Raw genomic sequence first — 27302 nt, 5'->3', positions numbered from 1 at the left:
CCTCGCAAACGCGGGAGACAGCGACAAAGTATAAAAAAAAAAAATAAAATATATATATATATATATATATATATATATATATATATATATATGTGTGTGTGTGTGTGTGTGTGTGAGAGAGAGAGAGAGAGAGAGAGAGAGAGAGAGAGAGAGAGAGAGAGAGAGAGAGAGACTTGGCCAGTTATTAATGTCATATTCTAAACATTGTACATGCAAAGAAAAAGTGTTTAGTTATACAAGCTAGTGTAGGTGAATCGTACTAACTTATTACAGTATATATTTTACCTATGTTCTTTTCCCTGAAACAGGATTCAGGAGAGTTGAATGATAGGTTTACGGTCAGTGTAAATTGCTCAGAACATTCAATGTATGTAGACTTCATGGTGTATCTCTACGATGTATCATGCGGCAGGCAGCCCTGTCATGCACTGGTTGCTTGCCTGCACTCCGCCGGGACCCTGACGGTGTTGCCTTTTTGCAAACCAACATATTGAATTGTCCATAGGTTTAACATTCAGGATTACGTTATCCCATGAGTTGTATATATTTATATCTATATTTTAAGTATAGATTTTAGGTGTGTGGCTCTGGAGGTGGATAGGGATGGGTGGTTGTGGTGGTGGCGGTGGCGTGAGCTTGGCAGGTGTCCCAGTGTGTCCGGACGGTCAGTAACCTACTGCAGTGTTGCCGACCCGCGGGGATGTACCTGTCGCCCCCCACTTTAGTTTACGACCACTCCCGCGGCTAGGATTTCTGCTTAGTTTATCAGGTTGACTCATCTCGCGTGTCTCGAGTTGACTGGCATGGATGGAGCCAAAGGATTCCTTCCTCTCGTGCTATTTCCCGAAATATAGTTATGTTAGGGAGGGGAACCGCCGACGGCTGTTCCCATGCAGGGGCACACAGCATTCGTGGGACTTTTTTTTTTTCTTTTCAAATATGTAAAGCTGTTCATCTCTTAGGTAGGACTGTATGACCCTTCTAGAACGCTTACTATACGTATTAGCCTAGTCTCTAATGCATCCCAGGAAGTTTAGAACTCTCGCATAACCCCATCCCATTCGGAGACTAAAATCAAGTTTCAGAAAACGTAGCGCATTCACGATACTTGAGAATGTTAGGATGTAAATCGAGTTAAAAGCTTTAAAATCCAACGATTCAACTCCTAAAGGCAGTAGGGCTCCAGTGCGGTGGCAATATCACATTTCTCTCAGTTGCCGAACCTTGCAAAATTAGGCTCTGGTGAACAAAACAGATAAGGCTAAGGACAAACCTAACAAGAGGTATAAGATAGAAACAACTGGTACAGCAAGGGTGACGTGTTGACAGTTTCCATGCAGATATATATACACAGCTTCCTTACCATTCACAGACAATAACAGAAAAGAAAGATATAGAGAGAATCGCGTCGTACAGAAGACGCTGAGAGAGAGAGAGAGAGAGAGAGAGAGAGAGAGAGAGAGGGGGGGGGACGTGAGCACGTCAGTGAGCAGCCATAAAACAAAAGGGAGGTGAGGTCACCTATGATTCCTCTCGACGGAAGTACTCGAGTGAGAACTACATGACTCTCGGAATGTACCGGTGACTCAAAGAATTCCATTTGTAATATCTAAACTTGATTAGTAAGGCCCCTGTCTTCATTTGAGTAACCGTTGGTTTCCATATTTTTTTCTATTTTAAAGGCAAGACGTGACACCACATGAGAGAACTTGTTCATAACCAGTCTAATGTCAAGGCGGGCCAGATTTCCAAAGCTATGATCTGAGCTGAGATTATCACCGTCCACGCTGACTCCAGAGAAATTCAGACGATGCAGTGGACATTAGCGTTATTCTTTGGATCGCCGACGGGAGACATAGGATTTCCAAACATACCATCTACTCTCATTCTCCATTGTTATGACAGGCATGGAAGAGTGTAAATTCCTCACTGAAACTGAAAGAAAAAAATGCTAAAGGCCACCACTGAAATCGAAAGATGCCTCAGATATAACTGAAAAAGAAAACCTAGGTGTTCAGGGCCCCACAGTTTGTTCAAGGTTGTTTCCTAATACCTATGTATTATTTGAGAGACATGATTAACCGTTTAGTTTCGTTCAAAAACTCACCGTCTACAAATGTGTCGAAAGTGTACCAGACCAGCTTGGGTGGGGTGCACAGCTCTCCGGGCCGCGGCCTTACTCAGCCTTGGGGGTTGTGGTGATAAGAGGAGTGCGACAGTGCAGCTTGGCCTCCCAAACCAACATTAAGTAATTAATGATACCTCCTCCGTCTAAAGTGGTGGATGGAGATCAGTCTAGTTTGCCTGTGGCCCAAGCGTATTAACCAAGCTTTCATGTGTCTGCTAGTTGAATTTAGGTCTTATTCTTAGGCCGATGAAGTTATGATTATTCTGTCTGTCCCACCCGGCGCATGACGTACACACATTTGTTGTGATGACACAACTGAATTCAAAATGCTGTAACAGACTGTTGGGTCCCTACGAGACCGTATTATTATTGAAAAAAAGAAACTTTTGGATTATTATGGTAGGATTAGAAAGACAGATTTTTTTCTGAAGCGGGAGACTTTTATACAAAATTATCGTGTAGCTTGGCGAAGTGCAAATGATATCAGTCGTAAAAATCAGGGGTGACCTTTTTTTTTTTGACCTGGCCTTGTTAACGTAAGGCTCGGGGTCACAGGCCAGGCCAAAATACCCAAGAATCATACGTCCATCTGGTATTCTAGTGTTGACTCCTAGCCGCACGTAGCCCCTCATGGCCAGCTCCTCCTTGCCTGATTACGTTTTGAATTGTTAACTGTTAACTCTCCTACGTTAGGGGGCCATAAGTCATGTAATTCTTGTCCTGTGTTCGCAATATCTTTAGTTAGGAAAAAAAAGAGCTTAGCTTTGCAGTTTAAAATTTGGCGTGGGATTTGATACAGTTGCTCTGGTCGGCATTCTTGCTCAACGGTCATATTTTTTTTATTTAAACTGCCAACCGGTTTGTGTCCCTCCCTCGTCATGAATATAAACAATGACAAGGAACTGGTTTGAAATGTCAGTTGTATGAATAAGTTTGAAGGGCAGAGGGAAAGATTAAGTAGAGTGTATTGGGAGGCATTTGATGAGTGGTAGCAGCGCTCAGTGTGTGCTTGCTGGTCCTGACTCACACAACGCAGACCCTCACCTTGACCGGACCTCTCCCATGCCACTCTCTCTCTCTCTCTCTCTCTCTCTCTCTCTCTCTCTCTCTCTCTCTCCACTAGTTCATATCACACTTCTTACCTCACGCTCGCTCGTTCACGAACCTCTCCCCAACGCTCACTTTGCCTCTCGTGTGTGTATAAAATTGTGCTAACCTTGCCAGTAATATGTCCATTTGTGTGGTGAACACATAGGCAGATTTTTTTTTTTTTTCGTGCAGCATAGCACTTTAATCAGTGAATAACTTGAGACACACCTAATATCTCCAACAATTGCGCTCAGTATAAAGCCTATTACCAATTAAAGTAGCCTCCTATTTCTTATATACATAAAAGAATATATAGTTTATAGTGAAAGTATCTATAAAGATAGTACGTGCTAGTTAACCAAAACGTTTTCTTTAATGTACCTGTGGAGCTAAACGTATTCCTCCAGCAACTGTCTTAACAATTTGAAATAAAACAAAAAACAAAAATGTATGCATCTCTCATCATGAACATATGGAGTAATAGATATATAACTAACTTTTTGGTATCACTGTACTGAATATTTTGAGCTCTCAGGCCCCTTCTTTAACTTTTTTTTATATTCGCATGTGTTTGTTGAATGCCCACACCATTAGCGCGTGTCCTAATGTATGGCGATCAGGCTAACTCGGTCAGTCACTGTGCTAGGCTTACGTTCTCTGTCCTTCCTGGTGTCCGCGAGCCTCGGTGTTATGAAGAAAGCTTCTTCACCTATGGTATTGTGAGGAATTCCGTGACGATGTGTTTATTGAGAGTGAATGAGTTTCTACTAAAAGATAAGACTTTCAGCTTTTATCCCGAAAGACTTCCTGCTTCTATCTCCAAAGACTTCCAGCTTCTATCTCCAAAGACTTCCAGCTTCTATCCCTAAAGACTTCCTGCTTCTATCCCTAAACACTTCCAGCTTCTATCCCTCAAGACTTCCTGCTTCTATCCCCAAAGACTTCCAGCTTCTATCCCTCAAGACTTCTTGCTTCTATCCCAAAGACTTCCAGCTTCTGTCCCTAAACATTTCCAGCTTCTATCCCTAAAGACTTCCTGCTTCTATCCCTAAAGACTTCCAGCGTCTATCCTCCAAGACTTCTAGCTTCTATCCTAAAGACTTCCAGCTTCCGTCCCCAAAGACTTCCTGCTTCTATCCCTAAAGACTTCCAGCTTCTATCTCCAGAGACTTCCAGAGTCTATCCCCAAAGACTTCTTGCTTCTATCCCCATATTAGGAAAGACAACAATACAGCAGGGAAGCCAGCCAGGTCTGCGATTTCACGTTGTGAAAACATGTCAGGTTATCGACTCCGTTGGGGATACGTGATCACGGCAAGATGTCATAACAAGAATATGTTTCACGTCCGTTGGTTCACGAACGTTCTGAAGTCTCAGAACGGAGTAAACTAAAATGAGATTTTCGAATTAAACACAGAAAATGGGAATTATTACTTAATAGCTGCACATCGTTGGAGGTAAAGAGTGTATGTAGAAAATCTCTCTCTCTCTCTCTCTCTCTCTCTCTCTCTCTCTCTCTCTCTCAATGTGGCTTATTTGTTCTCTCTTTAAATCCTTGGGCAATACGGTATTCACCTGTTATTACTCTAGCGTGACCTTTAAACTGACCCATAAAAGGGGTCAGGTCAGAGGTCACGCCATCATACCCCAAGGGGGGTTGCACCTTCGTCTTATTCAGTGGTACGGCGAACATGTACCTCTACGCTCACAGTGAACATTTCACCTATTCTGATGGAGCTTAGCTTTCCGTTAAGTGTACAGCCTGCTCCAGCTGGTAAAGTCTGTTCGTACAAGCTGCCGATTAGGGTGTCGTATTATCTGACTAGTGTAAGACAGTGTACATGAGCAACGTATTTTAATCATATCCTTTGAAATCCGGGTGATGAATTGGTTTGCGTCCCTGGGGGGGGGATGAACCAGGTTATCTCCTACCTCTCGTAGAAGGCGACGAAGAGGGGCGGGAGCGGGAAAAAGGCTTTGGATATCCTTCCTCTTTGTATTATTACTTTTCTGACCTAGGATTTCGATGAGGATATTTCCTCGAAGGCTTAGTTCCTGATACTACCTTGTTGAGACAGTAAAAGTAAGTGCATGTCTGGAAAATGAACCAATGATAATACTGACGTGTGGATGAAGGCAAGCTAGTATAATTATACGTATGTAAATGTGTATACCTTGATGTGTATATGTGCGTGTATGGGCATATATATATATATATATATATATATATATATATATATATATATATATATATATATATACGTATGTAAATGTGTATACCTTGATGTGTATATGTGCGTGTATGGGCATATATATATATATATATATATATATATATATATATATATATATATATATATATATATATATATATTATCCCTGGGGATAGGGGAGAAAGAATACTTCCCACGTATTCCCTGCGTGTCGTAGAAGGCGACTAAAAGGGGAGGGAGCGGGGGGCTGGAAATCCTCCCCTCTCGTTTTTTTTTTAATTTTCCAAAAGAAGGAACAGAGAATTGGGCCAGGTGAGGGTATTCCCTCAAGGCCCAGTCCTCTGTTCTTAACGCTACCTCGCTAATGCGGGAAATGGCGAATAGTTTGAAAGAAAAGAAAGATATATATATATATATATATATATATATATATATATATATATATATATATATATATATATATATATGCATATATATATATATATATATATATATATATATATATATATATATATATATATATATATGCATATATATATATATATATATATATATATATATATATATATATATATATAGATAGATAGATCGATAGATAGATAGATAGATATATGAATGGAAGGGCCGTTCTTCGTCTGTATCCTGGCGCTACTTCGCTGACGCTGGAAACGGCGATCAAGTATCGTCTATCTCTGTTTATCTATCTGATTATCTATCTGTATAATATATATGTGTATATTATTTCTCATACTTGTCGCTGTCCTCGCGTTAGCGAAATAGCGCATGGAAACAGACGAAAGAATGGCCCAACCCACCCACATACACATGTATATACATACATGCCCACACACGCACATATACATACCTATACATTTATGTATATATATATAGCGACCCACGGTCGCTCTACAGTGTTACCTTACTGACAAAGCCCTAACTTGTTGCCTGGTCATAGGTCTGGGAATATGGAGCAAAAGAACCATATTAATGATTCAGTGTTTCCTGATTATATCGTATTCTCGTGTTAAAACCACGTCTGCTTGTTTGTCTATTAATGAACGAGAGTTGTTTCGTTACACTGTTAAATGTTAAGAAAAGGAAAAAAAAAAAAGGAGTATTTGGTGGTTACGTAAGAGCTTATTATTTCCTCCAGCTATCACCCACGTCATGGGTAGCAAGTAGAAGAACCTGGGACTGTGACTGGGTTTTGCTATCCCGAAGGTGTAATTCCATCTGTGTGTGTGTGTGTGTGTGGCTTCTTGCGCCTGATGAAGACCCGACACATGACACAGTGGAACACCCACCCCCGCGGCCCTTGTCGCCCACGGTGAAAGCGGTGGAAGTAATACCCTCCTCCTCATCAGGAGGAACTCTCACCGACTTTGAAAAAGCTTAAGTTGTTTTCGACCCTCTGATGATGGCTGCCGCGCTAGAGCATTTTGTCAGCAGAGTGGATTGGGTGATTGGTACTGTGGCCATATCTTATCGGTACTGTGGCCATATCTTATCGGTACTGTGGCCATATCTTATCAGTGAGTGAGTTGGTGTGTTTGAACAGCGGTGAAGCGCTTTAAAGAGCTGGTTATGGAGAGTGTAGATAAGGAAGTTGTTAAGCGCGCCTTGCCAAGGTTTTATGCAACACTGGCTCCGTCGCCACATCCGATACCTTAACCTCACGCCTCCTTCTGCTTTGTCTTCCTCGTTTCTGCTTTATCCGTTTAGCCACAGTTATTACTTTGTTGTCTTTAACGTTTTTCTAGTCTAGACCTGGTCAGGAGAGCAGGGTCGTGGAAGCAGGACAAGTTGCTTTGCCCGGTTGTCGTATTTCATGTAGATTTTAGCTGATTTTACGGTCCAGGGTGATTGGCGATGCCTCTTTTTCTTCACGGCATATCTACAGTAAGACAAGACCATCGTAAATTGATGTTGGTGTCAGCTCTAAGCTTGTGGAAGTACAGTAAATGCTGTACACGTTAGGAATATAGGCTTTTAAGTTCGCCTTGTCGACTGCGTACGAAATGAAGCAGCAGGAAGATATCGGCGTCGTGGTAGGTGTCAGCTGTATCCGATTTTACTTATAAGAGAAATGTAGTGTAGGTAGGTGTATTGTTACTTGTGGTGTGAGGACACGGATGTAGTCATGCCGGTTAGACCAGACGGACAGGCTTGGGAGTTGTGGCTGGGAGCAGTAATGTTAGATAGGAGGTGTCGGCACGGAGGGAGGCCATTTCATCCTACCAACGCGCCCTCTGGATCAGTTAGGCAAGGTAAGTTATCTGAGTTGTATGTAGTGTCGTGTCCCCAGGTGGCTTACAAACGAACTCTAACTGATCTTGAAGAATTCCCAAACAGGAGGTTTAGGGAGGTAACATACTTGGTGGATTCGAAATAGTCCTCTGAAGATAATAATACGACTCTTTGGTTAGCCTAGCCATCACTTACGGCCTGGCCATCGTACTTTTAAGCCTGGCTACCCTCCCATATTACATGGTTCAGTTAGGTCCTTCTGGTGCACTGGAGGGAAAACAGATGACACAACATGAAACACATATAACCTCTCGATGTAACTACTCACTTGTTTTACCAGGGGTTCACGACATCCATATTGGAATGTTCAGGAAAACATAAGTTCCCGAGAGATATTTAGTACAAACTGGAGGAAAGGTGAACTGTTGTTGTGGTGTAGTATTTCTCGCCTGTTGATAATTTTACGCTGTGTGCCTTCTAGATAAAAGTGGGACCTAGACAGTTCCATAATCATAAATTCTTGGCCTGTTTTCCCCGTGTGAGCAATCATTGAATTTAGAGCGCGAACAAGCAAAAAAATTATATGTTGTCAACCTTTCAACTGTTGCAGTCATTTTCATGTATTTATGTGTCGTCATAATTTCCAGCTACAAGAGGCAAAGAAGACATTTTTTTTTTTTTTGTCTCGATGCTCCATCTTAGATAAAAAAAAAAAAGCTTAGAAAATAAAGGATTTGCAAGTACAGTAGTCACCTTCCCCTCCTCAATCGATCGGTCACCTTCCTTCGGCATCGTACAGGATCACTGATGCCTGTCTTTGATATTTGTTATGGCACGTTTATTTGTGTGGTTTATACTGTTGCTCATTCTTGTGCATTAGGGCACTAACTGTCACACCTAAAAGTCGTTGTAATTGATTAAGGGATTAGCATAGCACTGGTCGACATTCAGGGACGACGGATCCCACATAGTAATCAAGTCATGGCATCTCGAAGCCCCATTGTATGGGACTCCTGTAAGCATCGAAGCTGTTGTCTCTCTGACGCGGGAATTGTGCTCGCTCCTCCCTTCCTGATGAGAAGGAGGTCTCCTCAAGGACGGTGCACTTCCCGGTTCCCCTGTAGATAATATATAGCCTTGTCGTCGTGACCTGACGCTGGAGTTGCTACCAACTGCAGGAGGAGTCCGGGGGTACAACATGTATTACTACACCATCATGTACGTGTGTATCACAAGCGACGGAACATTGTTACCCTCCCATAAGATGGTGGATGGTGCTTCTAACACCGCGTGAACGACACAGTTGAATGAGTCGGGGTTTTGACCTACTTTCACGATTGAGCATACAGACGCTGTTACCTTGTCCGTATTTCAGTTACGTAACGAGTACACCGCTTGTGTAACCTGTTACCATGTTACGTTTAGTAGTTTTATTGGGTGTAGAATTGTTCGGTGGATGAGAGAAGGGAGGGAGTGCCTGCTGTCTTTTTATTTTTGGGGGGGGTGTATATCGTCTTGGTGTTGGAGGACCAGTAGGGGGATGTCGAGCGTTACGCAAGCTATGGCTGTCGCGTTACATAACCTCCGCTCGTCACGTGAGGTCATAAAGGCGTCTCTAGCTCCTATGACGCCTGGCACTTCTACGCAGTTGTTGCCTGGGCTTGTGTTGCCTAGCGACCCCCCTCTCCTCCTCCTCCTCCTCCTCCTCCTCCCCTACACTCCTTCCGTAGACTGCAAGGTCTAGGGCGGGGGTTTATGTAACCGTGAATCCTCAAGGGGTTTGCTGGCGCACACCGCTGGTGTTTGTCGAGCCTTCGAGAACTGGAGACCAGGATTTTCCTTCTCGGTGACTTCACAGTGTCTCTTAAGAGTCATAAGAGAACGTACGAGTGGTGGTCGTTGGTGGTACTGTATAAGGAGTCCGGAAAAAAAAAAGGAAAAATCCGGGTTTATGACGTCACCATACGCCAGTGGTACTAGCTAGCTACGCAGTTGTGCTAGTGGGGGGAGGGATGGGGGGGGGGTGTAAATACCCCCCTCCCCCCCAAGCAGTGCCGGCAGGTCCTTCTCCCTTCTCCCTCCCCCCCCCTCCCCTCCCTCCTTCCTTCCTTCCCTCTTTCGCTCTCTCTCTGTCTCTCACTATCCCTCCCCCCTTCCTCCTCCCCCATCACTCCTGCTCTCTCCCCCTCACTCACTCCCGGATGCGTCGAAGTTGACACTGGGAGGGATTCACAGCCTTGAACACCGAGGGGGGTGTGTGTGTGGGGGGGGTGTGTCTGTCTCATGGTCACCCAGTTACGTAACGTGAAAATAGATCAGTACTAAACCTTGTTTCACGATGTCAAGGTCACTTTAAAATATAATCGACCGTTCTCGTTGCTGTGGTGTTCATATCATATTAATAATGTAATTTAAACCTACTGGAAATAAGGTCAAAAAGTCCTGTTTTTTTTTTCCCCCGCGGGTACACATATTACCCCCTCCCTCCACGTAGAGGCGAGGAACCAACCAGGATTCTGTATGACATTGATAACGTCAAGAGATGCGAGTTGATGTGGGTTAAAAAAAAAAAGAAAACACCTGGAGATGGTGAACTGTGTCAGCTAGCCTATGACCCGCTCGTAGTACCAGCGGGTTTTATTAGAGCTGTGGCCTCCCCAGATCATACCAGGCAGTCAGTACTCAAGTGCATCCTCTTTAGGAGCATTTCCCAGTGGCTCCTGCTCCTCACCCAACCCCTGACACATCTATCGAACGTAACCATTCATCGCTATCTTATCAGGGAATTATGATAATGAATCACGAAGCTGAAATTTAAAATGTGAAAATTCTCCCCCTCCCTACGTATGGATGCAGTCAAAAAAATGCTAAACGGGTTTTTTTTTTTACATGAAAGATTAATTTACATGCATGACAATGCAGGTGAACATTGAAATTCCACCTAGCTTAATATCACGAGGAACAAAGTAAGTGCTGGTTTTATTTGTTATCTGTTGAAGGGGGTTACATAACACCCAACCCTCCCCCGGTGGCTCTCCGGGCCAACACTGCCTGGCTGCCTCGAGCCGGCCGCTGATTGGCTCGCCCTCTCATTGCAACATTACTACGTGCTGTCGGGTCTCGATTATTACACTGTCATTAGAAGGTCAACGGTATGATTTAAACTTGATTTTCGGATGAGAATGACATACATCTTTCGATGGTAGGTGGAATGATCGTGTTCTATCCAGCTGGGGAGGTTTGAAAAATAAGGGTAGCAACTGCACCGGTGTGGCAGAAGAGGAGTCTCCAGGCCGAGCTCATATAACCTGGCTCCCGCACCTCCCCGGGCCAGTACGGTAGTCACGCGTTCGATGAACGTTGCACCTTGTCGTCTACCCTGAGATCAACTTGACTGGTGGGACATTTCTATCCAAGATTGTGACATCCACGTTAGTGAATTAAACTCTTTTGAGTGCCACATCGTCGCAAGACGCCTTGCCAGAGAAAGAAAAAAAATATATATATATATATACTGTTTTCGGGGAGTTGGTTATCAAGTGTTTTTTCAGACCTTGTGAAAGTAGACTTTTGAGTGACTCGATGAGAATTTATCGCCACACCCGAACAAGAAAGTTGCCATTGGAAATGCGGGGACCTCCCATACTTAGAAGACCTTTCGCCAAGACGGCCAACAGAAATGAGGATACTCGACCTAAGAAAGTGAGCATTACCATCATTCATTTTCCATTATTTTTTTTTTTATGGTTGGACTGGAATTACTCACTTCATTACTACTGGTCGTCAGATAGTGGATTCATGCAGGTGTGAAGAACTCGTTGGTGTGATATACCTTTGTGTGAGGCTTCAACGGGCGGAGTACAACCGTTTCTATTGTGGATATATCTTAATATCAGGAAGGGTTGGACGATGTGTTCCCTTCACCTGATGAGGGATTATCGTGATCATGTTTGGGAGGGTACAACAAGGAACAGCGAGGTAGCATTCTATTTATCATGAATTCACGTTGATCTGCACCTCAGTGATGTACAGTATTGCTCTGTCATCCTTTTGTTGGAGGCGAGTGAGCGACAGCTGGTCGGTTACCTGGTACGAGTTAAGTCATCATTTGAAGTGCATAGTCCACCTGCCGCGGGTGGAAAGACCCAAATCGCCATTTCAATTGAAAGCAGCCCTTTTTAAAACAAGTCATCTGGTAGACTGTAGTAGGGCTCACGTTATCAGCAGTCCACTTTGGTAGATGAGATGTTTAGTCCCTTTACCTTGAATGATTATTGTGTGTTATTTATGAAAGAGGCAGTGTGATATACATGAAGAGGGTGGCAGTGCCAAAATCCGAGTCAAGTCTGGTCCATCAGCGGCAGTTCGTTGTATAAGCTTACAGAACGCACAACCCTGGACTGTGACCTGACTTTTAAGGATCAGGTCTACATTTAATCTCATGATGCCCTGACACTTATCTTAAGTAGAACAAATGTATTTTTTCACTCTGTCAAATGATTAAATCTTCCTTGGATAAATTTCGGCAGCTGTTCGATTTTCAGAATAAAACGCTCCAGATTTTGAGGCCGATGATGCATGTTATATATATATATATATATATATATATATATATATATATATATATATATATACACACACACACACAGAGAAGGGGGCCGGGTGAGGATATTCCCTCAGAGGCCCAGTCCTCTGTTCTTAACGCTACCTCGCTGAGGCGGGAAATGGCGAATAGTACAAAAAAAAAAAATATATATATATATATATATATATATATATATATATATATATATATATGTGTGTGTGTGTGTGTGTGTGATAAGTCTAAGAAAATATTATTGACCTTTACAATTAAGTGAAATAATGAGTAACAAGGCTATTAGATAATTGTAATATGTAGACTTATTTTGATTGTCTTCTTGTTATTCTTTATGCTTCCAGGTTAAATAAACTTAGATATCTTAGTTTTAACGCGGCTATTTTATTAGTAGGTTGAAGATTTGTATGATTAGTATGGTGCAATCCCTGACGTTGGTATCGTTTTGAAGACATCTATACCCGAATGATTTGTGGCCTTCAGTGATACCTGTTTTCTACAGTTTGAAGGGACCATGAAATGTTGCGATTTTGTGTGATACTTCATCATTGAGGAGGTCGTCGTTTTTATACTTTGTCCAACCAAACTTGACGTAAACTTCATTCAAACCAAACTCGAAGGTTTGATCTCAGGTCACGGTTTCAATGCGAACAAAATTTCTGGTTTAGAATTTTTCGTGCAATTTTTTTTTTTTTTTTTTTACATTTTTAAGAACATGTAAGAATCATATGTAAAAATAAAGCCTGATCTCGCTCGACGGAACAAATGCTTTATATTTTGTTACAATAGCGTAATTGATTTTCTTATCTAAACTCGGAAGACCTTGGCCATGTAAGGTTGATAGACTGGGCTTGCACGACTGTCCTCAAAAGGACGGATTGATTGTCGAAAAAAGCAAAGTGGCATTAAGGCAAATATATATTTATTAATGAATTATGTATTGCCTGGGACAGGGGGAACCCCTTTTTCGGGAGAATGAAAACCATCCGTGAAGAATGTAGAAAGGTTTATGGAAGGAAAGGAGGTTGTTGTGAAAATGAATGTATCGGAGAAGCTCAGTGATTGCTTTATAGGAGGATGTTCGAGGTGGGAAAATGAAGATATATATATATATATATATATATATATATATATATATATATATATATATATATATATATATATATATGGTCATACACGAAATTGCACTTGGGAACTGATTTCATTTTCCCGTGGAACATCTGCATATACTAGATCATGCGCACCATTGTAACTTCTTACAATATATAGGGATATACATTAATGTTTTGGAGAGCTAGTAGAAAATTTGATGTGGAGCCACGCTATGGTATTTTTTTTTTTTTTTATGTAGGCGAGTGTTAATTGAATTTAGGTATTAATTCTCTGGTAGCTTCATTTACCGTAGTGAGAAATATTGGTGGGAAGAGCAATAACACGTTAAATATTTGGGGGAAAAGGTAAATGTTGTGAAGAGTGAGGGATACGTCTGTTGAATGTATATGTATAGTATGGCTGTGGCAGTGTGGCAATCTTTCTTAGAAATTCCTATAATAATTGCAATACGCATTTAAGCCAGGTGTTCGGATATCCACATTTTAGAAAGTGAGTTGTGCATATTAATGCATATCGATCAGTCTCGTTGATCAGAAGAACTGAGGATAAAGGATATAGTTCTTGATCTTGTGCTGTCATGATGATGAACTAATTGACCGTGCCCAGAGCCTATATAGCTTGACAAATCAGCGATACACATAATAAGAATTGAAGGTATTTTGCATATAGTAGTGTTGAAGCCCTCGTCTGTGTTGTAGCACACTGAACGTAAGTTTGACTAAGTGGGTGAGACTAAGTGTGGGTGAGTGGAAGAAATTGCATTCACTTGATTAGTTTCACAAACCAGATAGAAGTGGATGATATCCCTGACATGTTAATCTAATTTTTCAGTTGCGTTTTCATGTCACACGCAATTATAGATGACTGTACACCAAATTTGTACATTTATCTTATGATTCTGGTTGTTTTGATTTACGAGGATTCTTTTGTCATGTGTTGATTTGGATATATTCATTAATTCTGTGGAAACTAGTTTATCACCCTAGTTTATAGTGTTTTTAGGCCATGACCACAGGGGCAGCATTTAAGTGTATTTAGTGATTGCAAGTGGAAAGTTGTTACATTAACAAATAGTTATCGTGAATATTATGTCAATTTTGGTCAGAGACTACTGGTATTTGTTTTAGGTACAAATGATGGTGTGTCTGAATTTAGGTCGAGATGAGGTACAGTATTTTGGAAGTTGTTACTTTAAAATGAGGGTTGTACAAGGATTTATATCAGAAGTCGAACTTGCAGTAGATGCAAGTCGGTCTTTGAGAACCACGTTGGAATCTAATTCATTTTGTGTGAGGGAAAATTATTAACACGTTTAATGTATTAAGGGATTTGTTTTTATATTTCAAAATGGCACCATGGCTGAGTCGATCGTTGAGCTTTAATCTGCAAATTGTGTCTCCATTAAATAATTATACGATTGGCTGCAAATAACCGTAATTTTTTTTTTTTTTCACTGTTCAAAAGCTGCTCCCTGAATTAAGTTTAGCTTGTTTCTCTACCAATTTTTTCTAGGTTTAGATATGCATTCAGCATATTTGGATTATGTTTTATACACATATGATTTATTCGCACTTCATCGCGAAATGGGTTTTTATTGAACAGTTTGTCATCGTAAAGGCTGTTAATCATTGCGCGGTGGCAACGCATAGTTATGGCGTAATAACGTAGTTTCGAACTTTTGTCACCATATAATTTTGCAGCTTAATGCTCGAACATTTTGGGGGAGGCAGGCAGTCTGTAAGACTCACGTAGGCATACGAAGTATTGTAGTTGTGTTTGTACCTCCCCATTAAGTTGTTTAGTCACCTGAACTCAGGAAATTGGGAAACACTTGGTTTGTATAAAATCGATAATCGACTCATGGTAACATTCTAAATGGCTCCGATATCCATAAGTATCGTGCATATTTAAAGTTACTGCTTCCCCTGAGTGGCATAGGGTATTTGGATAGGCTTATCACTGTGCTGTGCAAATCCCAGTACACGTGATGGCCCAAAAGAAGAAGGGTTTAGGTTCTAAAAGTTTTGAGTTACTGTTCGTGGTATCGGGTTGTGGACGCTGGAGGATGGAGGAGGAGCCATGCGCAATGCGATGCTCAGTCGACCCGCCATTGTAGTGGGTCTTCCACGGGCGGGATTTGCTCGTGTTTCTCCTCAATAAGGAGTGGTGAACGTGTGGAATAGTAATGATATAATGTCTTAAGACCAAGTAAGTTTATAGACTGTGGATATCTTTATACTGAGTGCAGGAAGGACTCACGGACGTGAAGTATTGGTGATGATGGAAGGCTTTTACCCGTAACGGCTTTCCGTTGTGGCGTTCGCATGACCCGTCATATTTTGTCGAGGTAAACGGCCTCAAGTTAGGGGGGTAAGTAAGCCATCGCAGCCCTGTAGGAAGATGATTTAGACCTGGTTGTAGATGGTAGAGTGTGGTGGAGTAGGAGTGCGTGTGGAGGAAGTGGTGGGAAGATATGGTGAAGTGTGAGGATGGATGCGGGCGGTGTTGCCACTAGTAGCAAGAGCAGCTTGGGCTTCCTCCGCCTGGTGGCCAAACCCAGCTTAATTCAAGGCCAACCGTCACTCCAAGAGTTCCCCTTCGTATGTCACGTACAATCCTTAACGTGCCCGTAGTTGTACCTCTTGTGAAAGTTTATACTTGAAGCTATAAGAAATTCTTGGTGTGACGTAAGGGATGGGTTGTGTGGCAGGTCGTGCATCAGTTGTGTGTGTTGTAGTGCATGCACTGGGTTGTGGACAAGTATACATCCTTAACAACATTCGTTGGCTTTATGACTTTAAGGGTCGACTGTCTAATTGCTTTGAAGAAAAGTTAACTACGGGAATGACTCCCTTTGGTATCTGTAATGACCTGGCCTTTGACCTGACCCATAAGGGTTACGCATTCCACACACACTGTAAACCCCGCACCACAATTCAATTCTGTTGCATTCACTGCCTTATCACATTTCTCATACCCCCCCCCCCATGATATATTTATTTCATGTAGTCATACCACATGTTTCAGATATTCCCTCAGCCAGGATTCTTAACACCTGTGACTCATTTCATATCCATGTTTTGGCTGCATAGGTTTGGGTTAGGAGGACTGTGCTGTCCCTTAACCCTTTCTTCCATACATCCACCTACATTACTCTTTTGAGTGACCAAATGACTTTTACCCTGTCCTGCATTCTGTCTCTCCTTCCATGACAGCAAACTTACCCAAGATCTGTTTCTCTCACATCTCGGTCTTTTTCCTCCCGTATCTATAACACTGTTTAATACTCTTCTTTCACTCAATAAGGTTTTCCAAAATCGGACTTTATTTGTATTTTCAAACTCTATTATTTTGCTTTTATTTACATTTACATTCAGTCAACTAAACTTGCATCTTAAAAGACACTTAGAACTTTCTACAATAACACTGTTTATTACTTTTCTTTCACTCAATAGGGTTTTGCAAAATCTGTACTTTATCTGTATTTTCAAACACCATTATTTTACTTTTATTTACATTTACCTTCAGTCATCTAAACTTGCATCTTAAAAGACACTTAGAACTTTCTACAATAACACTGTTTGATACTTTTCTCTCATTCAATAGGATTTTGCAAAATCTGTACTTTATCTGTATTTTCAAACACCATTATTTTACTTTTATTTACATTTACCTTCAGTCAACTAAACTTGCATCTTAAAAAAGACACTTAGAACCTTCTACAACTCCACCTCACCCTCGGCAATCAACACAGTATCATCCACATACTGTCTTTTCACTGGCATCAGCATGTCTTTTCACTAGTCACTGTAACTTACTGCTGTACTCTATCCCTGCACCCCCTTTCTTTAGTTTTACTTTCATATCTCATTGCTCCAACCATATATATGTTGAAAAGCCACATTGTCAAGACAGCCCAGCCTCACCCACATGTGTACCGAAACTTGCTCAGCTCTCATCCATGCACATAGGCTCCTTCCATGCATATACGTGCATATTATCCCTATAGAAGGCTTTCACGCCATCCACTTGTTGTACTCCTTTCCATTTATCCTCAATACATCTCAAAAAAGGCATTCCACTCTGTTTATATGCTTTTTCCAGATCCATAAAAGGTATACACAACTTTTCAGTACTTTTTCAGTCATTCCCACCTCAAAACCTGATCCACGCATCCCCTACCTCTGCCAAAACCTCCTTGCTCCTTACTTATTCTACATTGTCAATATCATCACTATCAATCAACACTTGCATACATTTTTCCTTGTATACTTAAACTTACTCCCCTATGATAGTTATCTTAGAAGGCGTCATAAGACAAAGAGGGCAGTGCAAGGGTTAACATGTATATTATCAGCCTCAGCTTTAGTGAACTCTACAATTAAAGCTGCTGAGGCATGTATTTACCATCTGCAGGGAGAGGTTAAACAGTTGATATTGCTATGAACAAGGGAAATGTGGTATTGATGAACTCTTGAAATCACTATGTATTAATACTGTATGGCTCCTGAGTAACCTTTTCACCTATTAATATATAATTTGCTATGGGAGGATGCTGAATGCCTTCAGGCATGAGTGAGAGGGTTATTACTGTACACAATTTATATAGCTGCCATAGCCAGAATTTTGCTGCTTTTACTAATTTATTTTGTATTCATATGAATGAAAAATATATCAGGAGACATTGGAGAAAGTGGTAGGAGGGCAAAAGGAAAGTGCAAGGTTGATAAAGAGGGCAAATGAGAGTTTGGGGTGTATGAGTATTGTCAGTAATCTTTAAGGAGTATAAGGTGTTTTGGAATGAGGTTAATAGTGTAAGAAAAACAAGAGAATAACTGGAATATCAGTGAAAGGTGGAAATGGCGAAGTGGTGGTGTATGGTGTGAAGGGGATGGAGTGAGTATTTTGAAAGACCATGTTATGTGTTTGATGATAGCAGGTGAAGGATGTTTAGGTTGAGATGTTATGCAAAGTGAGAGTCAAGGTAGATGGTTTGGTGAAGAGAGGAGGTGGTGAGAGCATGAGAAGGAAATGTGACAAGGTAGCTAGAGTGCATAGTACAATTTTAATATCCCAGGAAGGGGGTAACTGTTGTTGACTGGTTAGTTAGGATGTTCAGTGTATGGATGGAACAGAGTGATGTGCCTGTGGAATAGTGGAATGCATGAAGAGTGCCATTGTATAAAGACATGGGGTCCAAAGGTGAGTATTCAAACTACATGGTTTTTTAGTGTACCTGGTAAGTTTTATGGAACTGCTGATTGAGTGGTTGAAAGCATGTATTTGGCTGAAACAGTGTGGTTTAGGTATGGTAGAGAATGGTTGGATCAGATGTTTGCTTTGAATATTGTGTGTGTGTGTGTGTGTGTGAAGTGCGTATACATGCAAAGGATTTGGAGAAAGCACATGAAAGGGTTGATAAGAGATCCCTTGTGCAAGGTCTTACAGATATATAATGTAGGAAGAAATCCAATACAAGTCGTGAAAAATTTTTATCAAGAGTATAAGGCATTTGTACAAGTAGGAAGAGAGGAGAATGAGTATTTCCAGATGAGGGTTGGTGTGTGGCAGGAGTGTGTGATGTCACCATGGCTGTTTGTTTATGAATGGGGTGGTGGAGGTATGCAAGTCTTGGAGAGAGAGGCAAATATATATACAGTCAGGGGGGAGTGAAGGATCTGAGCAACAAGGGTATGGAAGTAGGTGCCTGGAAATCCTTCCCTCCCGTTTTAAAAGAAGGAAAAGTAATGAATCGTTACGAGATTGGACAAACTTTGAGAGAAGAGTTTTAACATAAAGGGTTTCCCCTAAGAGTTGAGATTTTTATTTGAGATACCAACATAAATGTGTTTTGCTATGGGAGACCATTTAGGATGACTGAGTGATTGGGTTGGGTAGTAGCACTGCTTGCCTTATATACAATGCTTTTGATTTTTCATTTTAAGCAGTTGCGTTGACAATTGTGTATTTTAAGTTTTTGATGATAAAGAATGAGAAAAATTGTGGTTGCTAATAAAAGATGAAAAATCATAGCTGCTGTGTGAAGCTCATTATGCTGAATTCATAGTATATCTCCCATTATGCTTTATCAGTCCCATGTTTTTGTTTGGGTGACACTTTGGCTTCCTACTAACACTTTGCCTTGTAATGACATTTGTCTCCAGGTTATCACATTACTCTTCCCAGTTGGTTCTCTCATCATTTCCACCACCACAGCTTGCTCATCTAAACCTGTCCATTACTGTCCTATACCCATTACCCGCTTCTGATATCAATGCTGGTCTTCAGAAGCTATGAAGACATGATTGTACAGTATATATTAGGAGGTAGTGTTTGTGTTCACATTTTAAGCATTCTTCTAGGCCTCCCCGCTGTTAGTTACGTAATATCTAACGTGAGAGACAAAAGTACCCTTATTGTTGTAACGTTCATCTCATATTTTTCTTAACCAAAACAATAATGCTCATTTTTAATTCCAATTGACACTTGAAAATTATGTAGATGACAAACTGATTTAGGCACAAGTAGGTAAGAAGTAAAACCAAACAAGTTCTGAGGCCCAGGTGAAATATGTACTGTAGCCATTGTTTATTTATTTATTCATAGAATCATAGATACTTGCTAATATAGTGTCTTGATTGTTCTTTTGATATCGGCCAGTTACATTAACAGTATATGGGAAATTGGGAACGTTTGTGTGCTCACTTTGTGCTTCTTGCCAAGAATAACATATATCATGCCTTCACCGAAGGACTATGCATGATTACCGTTATTCTTATCAGATTGTTTCAAGTAATAATGTAAGTAATGTATGTAAAACTGTTGTAAAGAGTTTGAATTGGGGTATGGGGATTATCTATTGATAAAGTTCACTGTGATGACACTGGTCAGCAAAGTTTTTTATTTTTTTTCCTGTGAATTAAAATAGGTAGACCTTTTGGTACTTTCTGCTGAATTGAAAATGTTTTTAGAATTTTTCTACCAGGCATGGTTTTCAAGTGACAGAGCAAGTGATTATTACAGTAAGTGTATATTACTCATTCATGAATGTGGCTGGTATTGCACTTGAAAGACTTGCCTCTAAAATGTGGAAGTGTACGATTTTTTTGGCTATATTTGGCTTCAGAAACATCCTTGTTGTCCTGGCAGTAATCTGCCAAAATACAGGGGTTCCACTTTCCTTGGTACCTTTTTATAATGTCCAAAATGTCCTGGTGAAGTCTTTGATCATGCTCATCACTGACTGCCCCAAGATTTTCCAGGAAAATGTTAGTGCTAGTCGAAAAAGTGAATATTTAGACTTGTTGCACCCCAGAGCTTAAAATGGGTGATAGATCTTTTATATCATCACAGCATTTTTCTTACATGATTCCCCCAAAGTCTTTGCAAACTGTCTTAAATGACCCATGCAGTTTTTTCAACAACTTTTAGCTTTTTATTAAACTTTTCATCTTGAAGCAGTTACCTGGTCTGTGGTCCTACAAAAATACCCTCCTTGATTTTTGTATTGCTGATTCTGGGAAATTTATTACTCATATGTAGTCCATGTCCAATTTTATCCATACCTTTGATGAAGTTCTTCATCAACCCAAGCTTAATGTGCAAAGGAGGCTGATAGGTTTTCTCACGATCAACAAGAGGATTGATGACTTTCTTCCATGGAGTCAGTGATATTCGTTTTGGCCACTCTTTCTTTACTTAATGATTTTTCTTGTCTCAGCTGTCCCACTCGCAGAGGAAACAAAAGAATTTTGTGTAACCTGGTTGCATTCTAAGTGCCACAACATTTTGGTCACTACACACATTCCACTTAAAGTCATCATACTTGATTTTTTCCAAAAGAAGCTTCATGTTGTCATATGATTCCTTCATGTTAACTGCATGAGCCAGAGGAATGAAGGGGAATTTATTTCTGGTTTGGAGTAGAACCGCTTTCAAGCTTTTGATGAGTCATTAAACATACGCCACTCCTCTGTATTTGTGGCCAAGTTCCTCCATAACAGTATATAAATCATTGCAGAACACCAGGCCATCTTCAAGGGAGGAAAGTTCTTTGAAAATGACATTATCACGATAAAAACAAACTTTAGTTTCATTTTAGAGAAGATTCCAGCCCTTTAACTTGGAAGCCAAAATTTTAAATTGCAGATGAGAGTATTAAGATCTTAACTCAGCTAATATGGTTTGCTTGAACAGTTTGCTTCAAATGTTGGATCTGTATTGTCCTCTACTTGGTCTACACTCTCATCACTAGACTCATCATCACTCAGTGTCATGTATCTTAGAAGCTCTAGCACAGGTAATTCCTGACTGAGGTACTGGCCTCATAGTAAATGGTAGATTAGGATATTTAACAGTATGGTTAGAATTTGATGTTATGCTATTTATATTTGTCAGGCAGAAGTAGCAATCCAAAACGTGATTTGGGGTTCTTGCCAAACCTTTGGAATGGCAAAGGGCATATGGCATGAACCTTTTGCCCATGCTGTGAGAAGCCTGACATGTGACACTAACAAATATGGGGCTCCCAACTTTTACCCTGGTCTCCCACTTCACAACCAGAGTAATGCTCATTGCATTTTTTAATGATGGGTGTGGAAGAATGTTTTTGTGATATGAATATCAGCTCATCGCAGATGTAGCAGAAAGAATTCAGACTGTTTACATATTTTCAGCATAAAAGTGATGGATGGGGTTACAGCACAATACTTTAAATCACAAAAGCACATTGAGTTCCAGCCTGTAAATGACAGAGAAATGCTTGTCTGGAGTGGACACTGTTTGACTGCTCCAACATTTCCATTCATGTTTCAGCAGGCCCCAGGTAACACATCCACCCTCCTCCGTACAACCCTATCTATACCGCAAGCCTCCCAACCATATAATATTGTTGAAAGTGCAGTTCCTTGAAGCATACCCATTTTTGCTGTCCGAGATAACGTTCTCTCTTTCCACACATTCTTCATTACTCCCAGAACCTTTACCCTCTATCCCACCTTTTGACTTGCTTCCACTTCCATGGTTCCATTTGCTGCTAAGCCCACTCCCAGATATCTAAATTACTTGTCAAGTTTTTCACCATACCAACTTTCATCCCAACTAACTTTTTCCTGCAACATTGCTGGACCTAATAACCTTGCTCTTATTCACCTTTACTTTCAACTTTCACACACTTTTCCAAATTCAGTCACCAACTTCAAGCAGTTTCTCGCTTGGATCAGCAACTAGTGTTGTATCGTTGGCAAACAACAACTGACTGAATTCCCTGGCCCTTTCATCCCCAACAGACTGCATACTCACCCCTCTCTCCAAGACTTGCATTTACCTCCCTAAGCACCTCATCCATAAACAGATTAAACAACCATGGTGACATCATACACCCTTGCCACTGACCAACCTTCACTATGAGCCAGTCACCCTCCTCTGTTCCTAATCATACACATGCCTTACACCCATGATAAAAACTGCCCTGTTTCCTAGCAGCTTACCTCCCACACCATATACTCTTCAGACCTTCCACTAAGTATATGTGAGTTTATATATATGTTTATAAGAGTGGATGGGTCTTTATTCATGTTTCTTGGCACACTCACTAATATAGGAAATGATGATCAAGTATGATTATGTACATGTGTAGAGATCGTGGATTTGTGTATACACATGTTCCTGCTTTGATACTTTTTACATGTGTTGACAATTTAAATACCATGCATATTGAATTTGACGTTTAATATTTAACATACGTAATTTGCTTTGTTTCCTTTTATCCCCCCATAAAAACCATGATGAATCCCCTGGTCTCCCTTTATTATGGGAACTCCACTTTCATCTATTAGATTTAGAACTGTCCAGATGTCAGTCCATTGTATCTAATAGTGAGTTTTGTAATGCCTTATGTTTATGAATACTTTTGTCGTTTTAATATTTTGATTAGATATAGGAATATTTATAGTGAAAGATTCATTTGGAAATGACCTTGTATTCTTCATTTTCTAAGTTTGTTCAGCCCTCTTGATTTTCTGTGTAAAACCATTCTCTGATATTAAGCATGAAACACATTGTCATCTTGTTCATCAGGTATGACAGCTTGAGGTTGTTTGGGCAAGGCAGTAAATTAATCTTCATTTTTTTTCTCTTACAGATAAGAAAGAGAGCAAGTGAGAGAGACTTGGTACTACTGGAAGGTATATTTAAGATTCATTATCTGTAAGGATTCATCTTGGCTTATTCCATTAATTGCCATGGCTCCTCGAAAAGGTGGAACTGCAAATAAAAGTGGCTCGAAAGGAGCACCCAAGAAACGGGTAGCTGCAAATGGATACAAACTCCCCGACCCCATTGAATCAGGAGTTAAAGTCACTGATGTTGGAAGAAAACAGTGGGTAATTGGACGCAGCATAGGTGGGTATTATTTGTACCTTGACATATCTGCAGCTAAACATTGGATGTTCTAGTGGATGATAATGTAAATCATGAAGTTTCTAAAGTGTAAATTGTTCATTTCCATTTTGCATATGATTTTAGAGCTCTACTGTCAAGTATTTTGCCTATTTTTGATACCATATAACATGTTTCATCTTAGTTATTTGTCACACTTCATTGTGCAAGGTCACTTTGGTCATTGCACATGGTTTCTCTTTCAAGAGTGTTACGCCACCATGGTTGTTTATTCTGCCTGTGAGAGTTGATGTGATGATAGAGGTAAATGTAAGAGTTTGTTTACAAATTGCTGAGAGCAGGGGTTGGGTGTCTGAATGGTGAGTTGCTATTTGCTGATGACACCACTTAGGTGACACTCGTGAGAGTAACTTCAGAAGCTGTTATCAGTTTGGAAGACCATGATTTTATTATGAACGAAAAGAAGGTAATGAAATGAAGTGTTTTGGGGGACTGTGATTTAATAGTAAGAATTGATGGGCCTGAACATACAGGAGGGTGAGAGGCATGCAAGGAATAGAGTGAATTGGAATGATGTGGTTTACTAGGGTCAGCGGGGTGCCAATGGACTGAACCAGTGCATGTAAAATGTCTGAATTAAACCATGGAAAGGTCTTTGAGGCCTGGATGTGGATAGGGAGCTGTGGTTTCAGTGCATTACACATGACAGCTAGAGATTGAGTGTGAACGAATGTGGCCTTTTTTGTCTTTTTCTGGCGCTACCTCGCTGAAGTGATGCTGTTTCCTGTGGGGCAGAGTAGCGCCAAGAATGGATGAAAGCAAGCATTTATATGTACATTTGTATATGTGTGTATGTTGATGTGGATATGTGCGTGTATAGGCATTTATTTGTATATGTGTGTGTGTGTATGAGTGCATGGGCCATTCTTCGTCTGTTTCCTGGTGCTAACTCGCTGACGTGGAAGACAGCAATCAAGTATGATAAATATAGATTTTTTTTCACAAATATTTAATTAAAGGCAATCATAGAATGACAAAGAAAATTGGAGTTCTCACCGAGACAAAGAGTCACACAGATAAACATTGTTAAGAGTAAGCAAGTTCCCATTTCAGCATATCACTGAGTACAATAGGGTAAGGGAGACTGATAGAAAGAAATACAAAGAAGTTCATACAGCAAAAGGCCACTGGGTCCTTTCAAGGATGTTTGTGATGTGGAAGAAGTCACTGTCATACCAAATGGAATGAAGAAAGGAAGTTATGAGAGGGTGCATAAGACTTGGTTTGGCAGGGTATGCAAAGAGAACAAATCATAGAGTGCATGAGTGAATGAAAAGACTTTGAGGTATCCTGGATATGTTGAAAGAATGTGAAACTGGAAGTTTTGAAGGAAAGAGTATGGAATTGCAATTAAAAGGGTAGGTGTGAGAGGATGACCACCGTTGACATGGAAAAGTAGAGTGGAAGAGTATTGAAGGGAGAGAAAATGGGAGGTTTGATGTGTCTTGAATGGTGTAAGCATGGAAGGCATGTATGGACAGGGATAAGTGGTGACACTTTTTTCTGTTGCCACACCTTAATGGGGGTTTCCGTAGGGAATGGGCATCAGAGATATAGATGGGCAGATAGATGGAAGAAATCATAAACTCGCAGATTAGTGTGGCAACAGTTGAAAGGCATACAGATATTTCAAAGAGAAAACGCTGATAAGTATTCATATGGATAAGGAGGCACACATTAACTGTGACAAAGTGAAAAGTTATAAAGTTGTTTTTTAAACAACTAGTGGACTGCTTTCAACCCAATAACTGCTGAATCAGTCCATATGTTAACGATTCTGTTGAAGTTGAATGCTTCCATTAGTTTATACCTGGTGCAGCCTTTGAGGGTCTTCTGTTTGCACTACCAAGGATGGTCTCAAGTGCCTGGGTTGGGTCACAGGTTGACCATGCTGTTGGAAGCCATAGTCTGCAGGCTCACACAGTCCCTACAGCCTGGCTGGTCTACTTCCGAGATAACATTTTCTTCCACACTTTCTTTATCACTCCCAGAACCTTCGCCCCCTCCTCCACCCTGTGACTCACTACCATGGTTCCATTCCCTGCTAAGTCCACTCCCAGATATCTAAACCCTTAGCTTCCTCCAATTTTAATACATTTAAACTTACATTTAAATTGACTTGTCCCTCAACCCTGTTAAAACCTAACAACCTTGCTCTTTTACACATTTACTCTCAATTTTCTCCTTTCACACACTTTTCCAAACTTGGTCACCAACTTCTGCAGTTTTTCACTTGAATCATCGGTTAACAACTGACCCGCTTCCCAGTCCCTCTCATCCCCAACAGACGGCATACTCGCCCCTCTCTCAAAAACTTGCACTTACCTCCCTAACCGCCCCATCCATAAACAAACTAAACAACCCTGCCGCAGACCAACCGTCACTGGGAATCACTCACTTTCCTCTTTTTCTTCTCATACACATGCCTTACATCCTTGATAAGAACTTTCACTGCCTGTAGCAGCTTACCTCTCACACCATATACTCTTTAAGACCTTCCACAAAGCATGTCTATCAACCTATCATATGCCTTCCCCAGATCTGTAAACGCTACATGCAAATCCTTCTGTTTTTCTAAGTATTTCTCACACATTCTTCAAAGCAAACACCTGATCCACACATCCTCTTTTGGAACCATGTGGGCCGTTGCAACTTTACCTTTTACCATATTTCTGATTAAAACTGGTATTTGCAGGAAATTGCTTGTGAATTATTGGTAATGAATTGAATTTGCCATTGTATTTATGCTCTAGAATGTCTTTTATTTTTATTTTTTTACTTGCTATCCGTAATAACCTTTATTTCTTGTCAGGTGTTGGTGGTTTTGGAGAAATATATCTGGCTTCTGAAGAAGTTGATAAGCCAGTGAGTACTTCTGCTGGCTATGTCATCAAAGTAGAACCTCACAGCAATGGGCCCTTATTTACGGAAATGCACTGCTACATGCGAGTTGCCAAGCCAGACCAAATTGAAGCATGGAAAAGGGAGAAGAATCTCAAACGTCTTGGGATGCCAAAATACCTGGGATGTGGTTCATTTGAATACAACAAAACCAAGTACCGTTTCATGGTGATGGAACGCTTTGGCCTTGATCTGCAGAAAATTTTAGAGCAGCACAGCAAAAGATTTTCTTTCAAGACAGTATATCAAGTTGGCATTCAGATTGTAAGTATCCACAAGGTTTATAGCTTATTACCTTTTGATAAACTTTTTATTATTAAAAGTTCCCTGGAAATCCTCCCCTCTCCTTTATAATTTTCCAAAAGGAGGAACAGAGAAGTGGCCAAGAGAGAATTTCCCTCAAAGGCTCAGTCCTCTGTTCTTAACGCTGCCTCGCCAGCACGGGAGATGGCGAATAGTATGAAAGAAAGATATATGTATATATTCATTTATTTTATATTATACTTTGTCGCTGTCTCCCGTGTTAGCGAGTTACTGTAAGGAAACACAAACACCC

At 40.7% G+C, this 27302-nt stretch overlaps 2 protein-coding genes across 10 annotated transcripts in view; one reads left to right on the top strand and one right to left on the bottom strand.

The window, feature by feature from the left end:
- Positions 1–2592, bottom strand: part of fbp (fructose-1,6-bisphosphatase) — a 394327-nt gene extending 391735 nt beyond the window's left edge. Inside the window, exon 1 of the mRNA XM_071665992.1 lies at positions 2589–2592. The gene's annotated coding sequence lies outside the window, so the exon portion shown is untranslated. The remainder of the gene's footprint in view (positions 1–2588) is intronic.
- The window catches only part of LOC139750946 (serine/threonine-protein kinase VRK1-like), a 205252-nt gene that overhangs the window by 141260 nt on the left and 36690 nt on the right, over positions 1–27302 (top strand). For 3 of the 9 annotated variants that reach the window (XM_071665930.1, XM_071665872.1, XM_071665938.1), the window contains exons 1-3: positions 11008–11379; positions 23529–23788; positions 26658–27010. In XM_071665930.1, coding sequence (XP_071522031.1) covers positions 23629–23788; positions 26658–27010 — 513 coding nt within the window. In that variant the 5' untranslated portion in view covers positions 11008–11379; positions 23529–23628. Of the gene's footprint in view, positions 1–11007; positions 11380–15439; positions 15758–23528; positions 23789–26657; positions 27011–27302 lie in introns of those variants that run through there. The other 6 variants (XM_071665912.1, XM_071665901.1, XM_071665882.1 and 3 more) reach the window with 5 other exon arrangements.

The sequence above is a fragment of the Panulirus ornatus genome, chromosome 1 (assembly GCF_036320965.1).
Source record: "Panulirus ornatus isolate Po-2019 chromosome 1, ASM3632096v1, whole genome shotgun sequence".
NCBI lineage: Eukaryota > Metazoa > Arthropoda > Malacostraca > Decapoda > Palinuridae > Panulirus > Panulirus ornatus.
The sequence above is the reverse complement of the archived record's forward strand: the minus strand, read 5'-3'. Positions and strand labels throughout refer to the sequence as shown.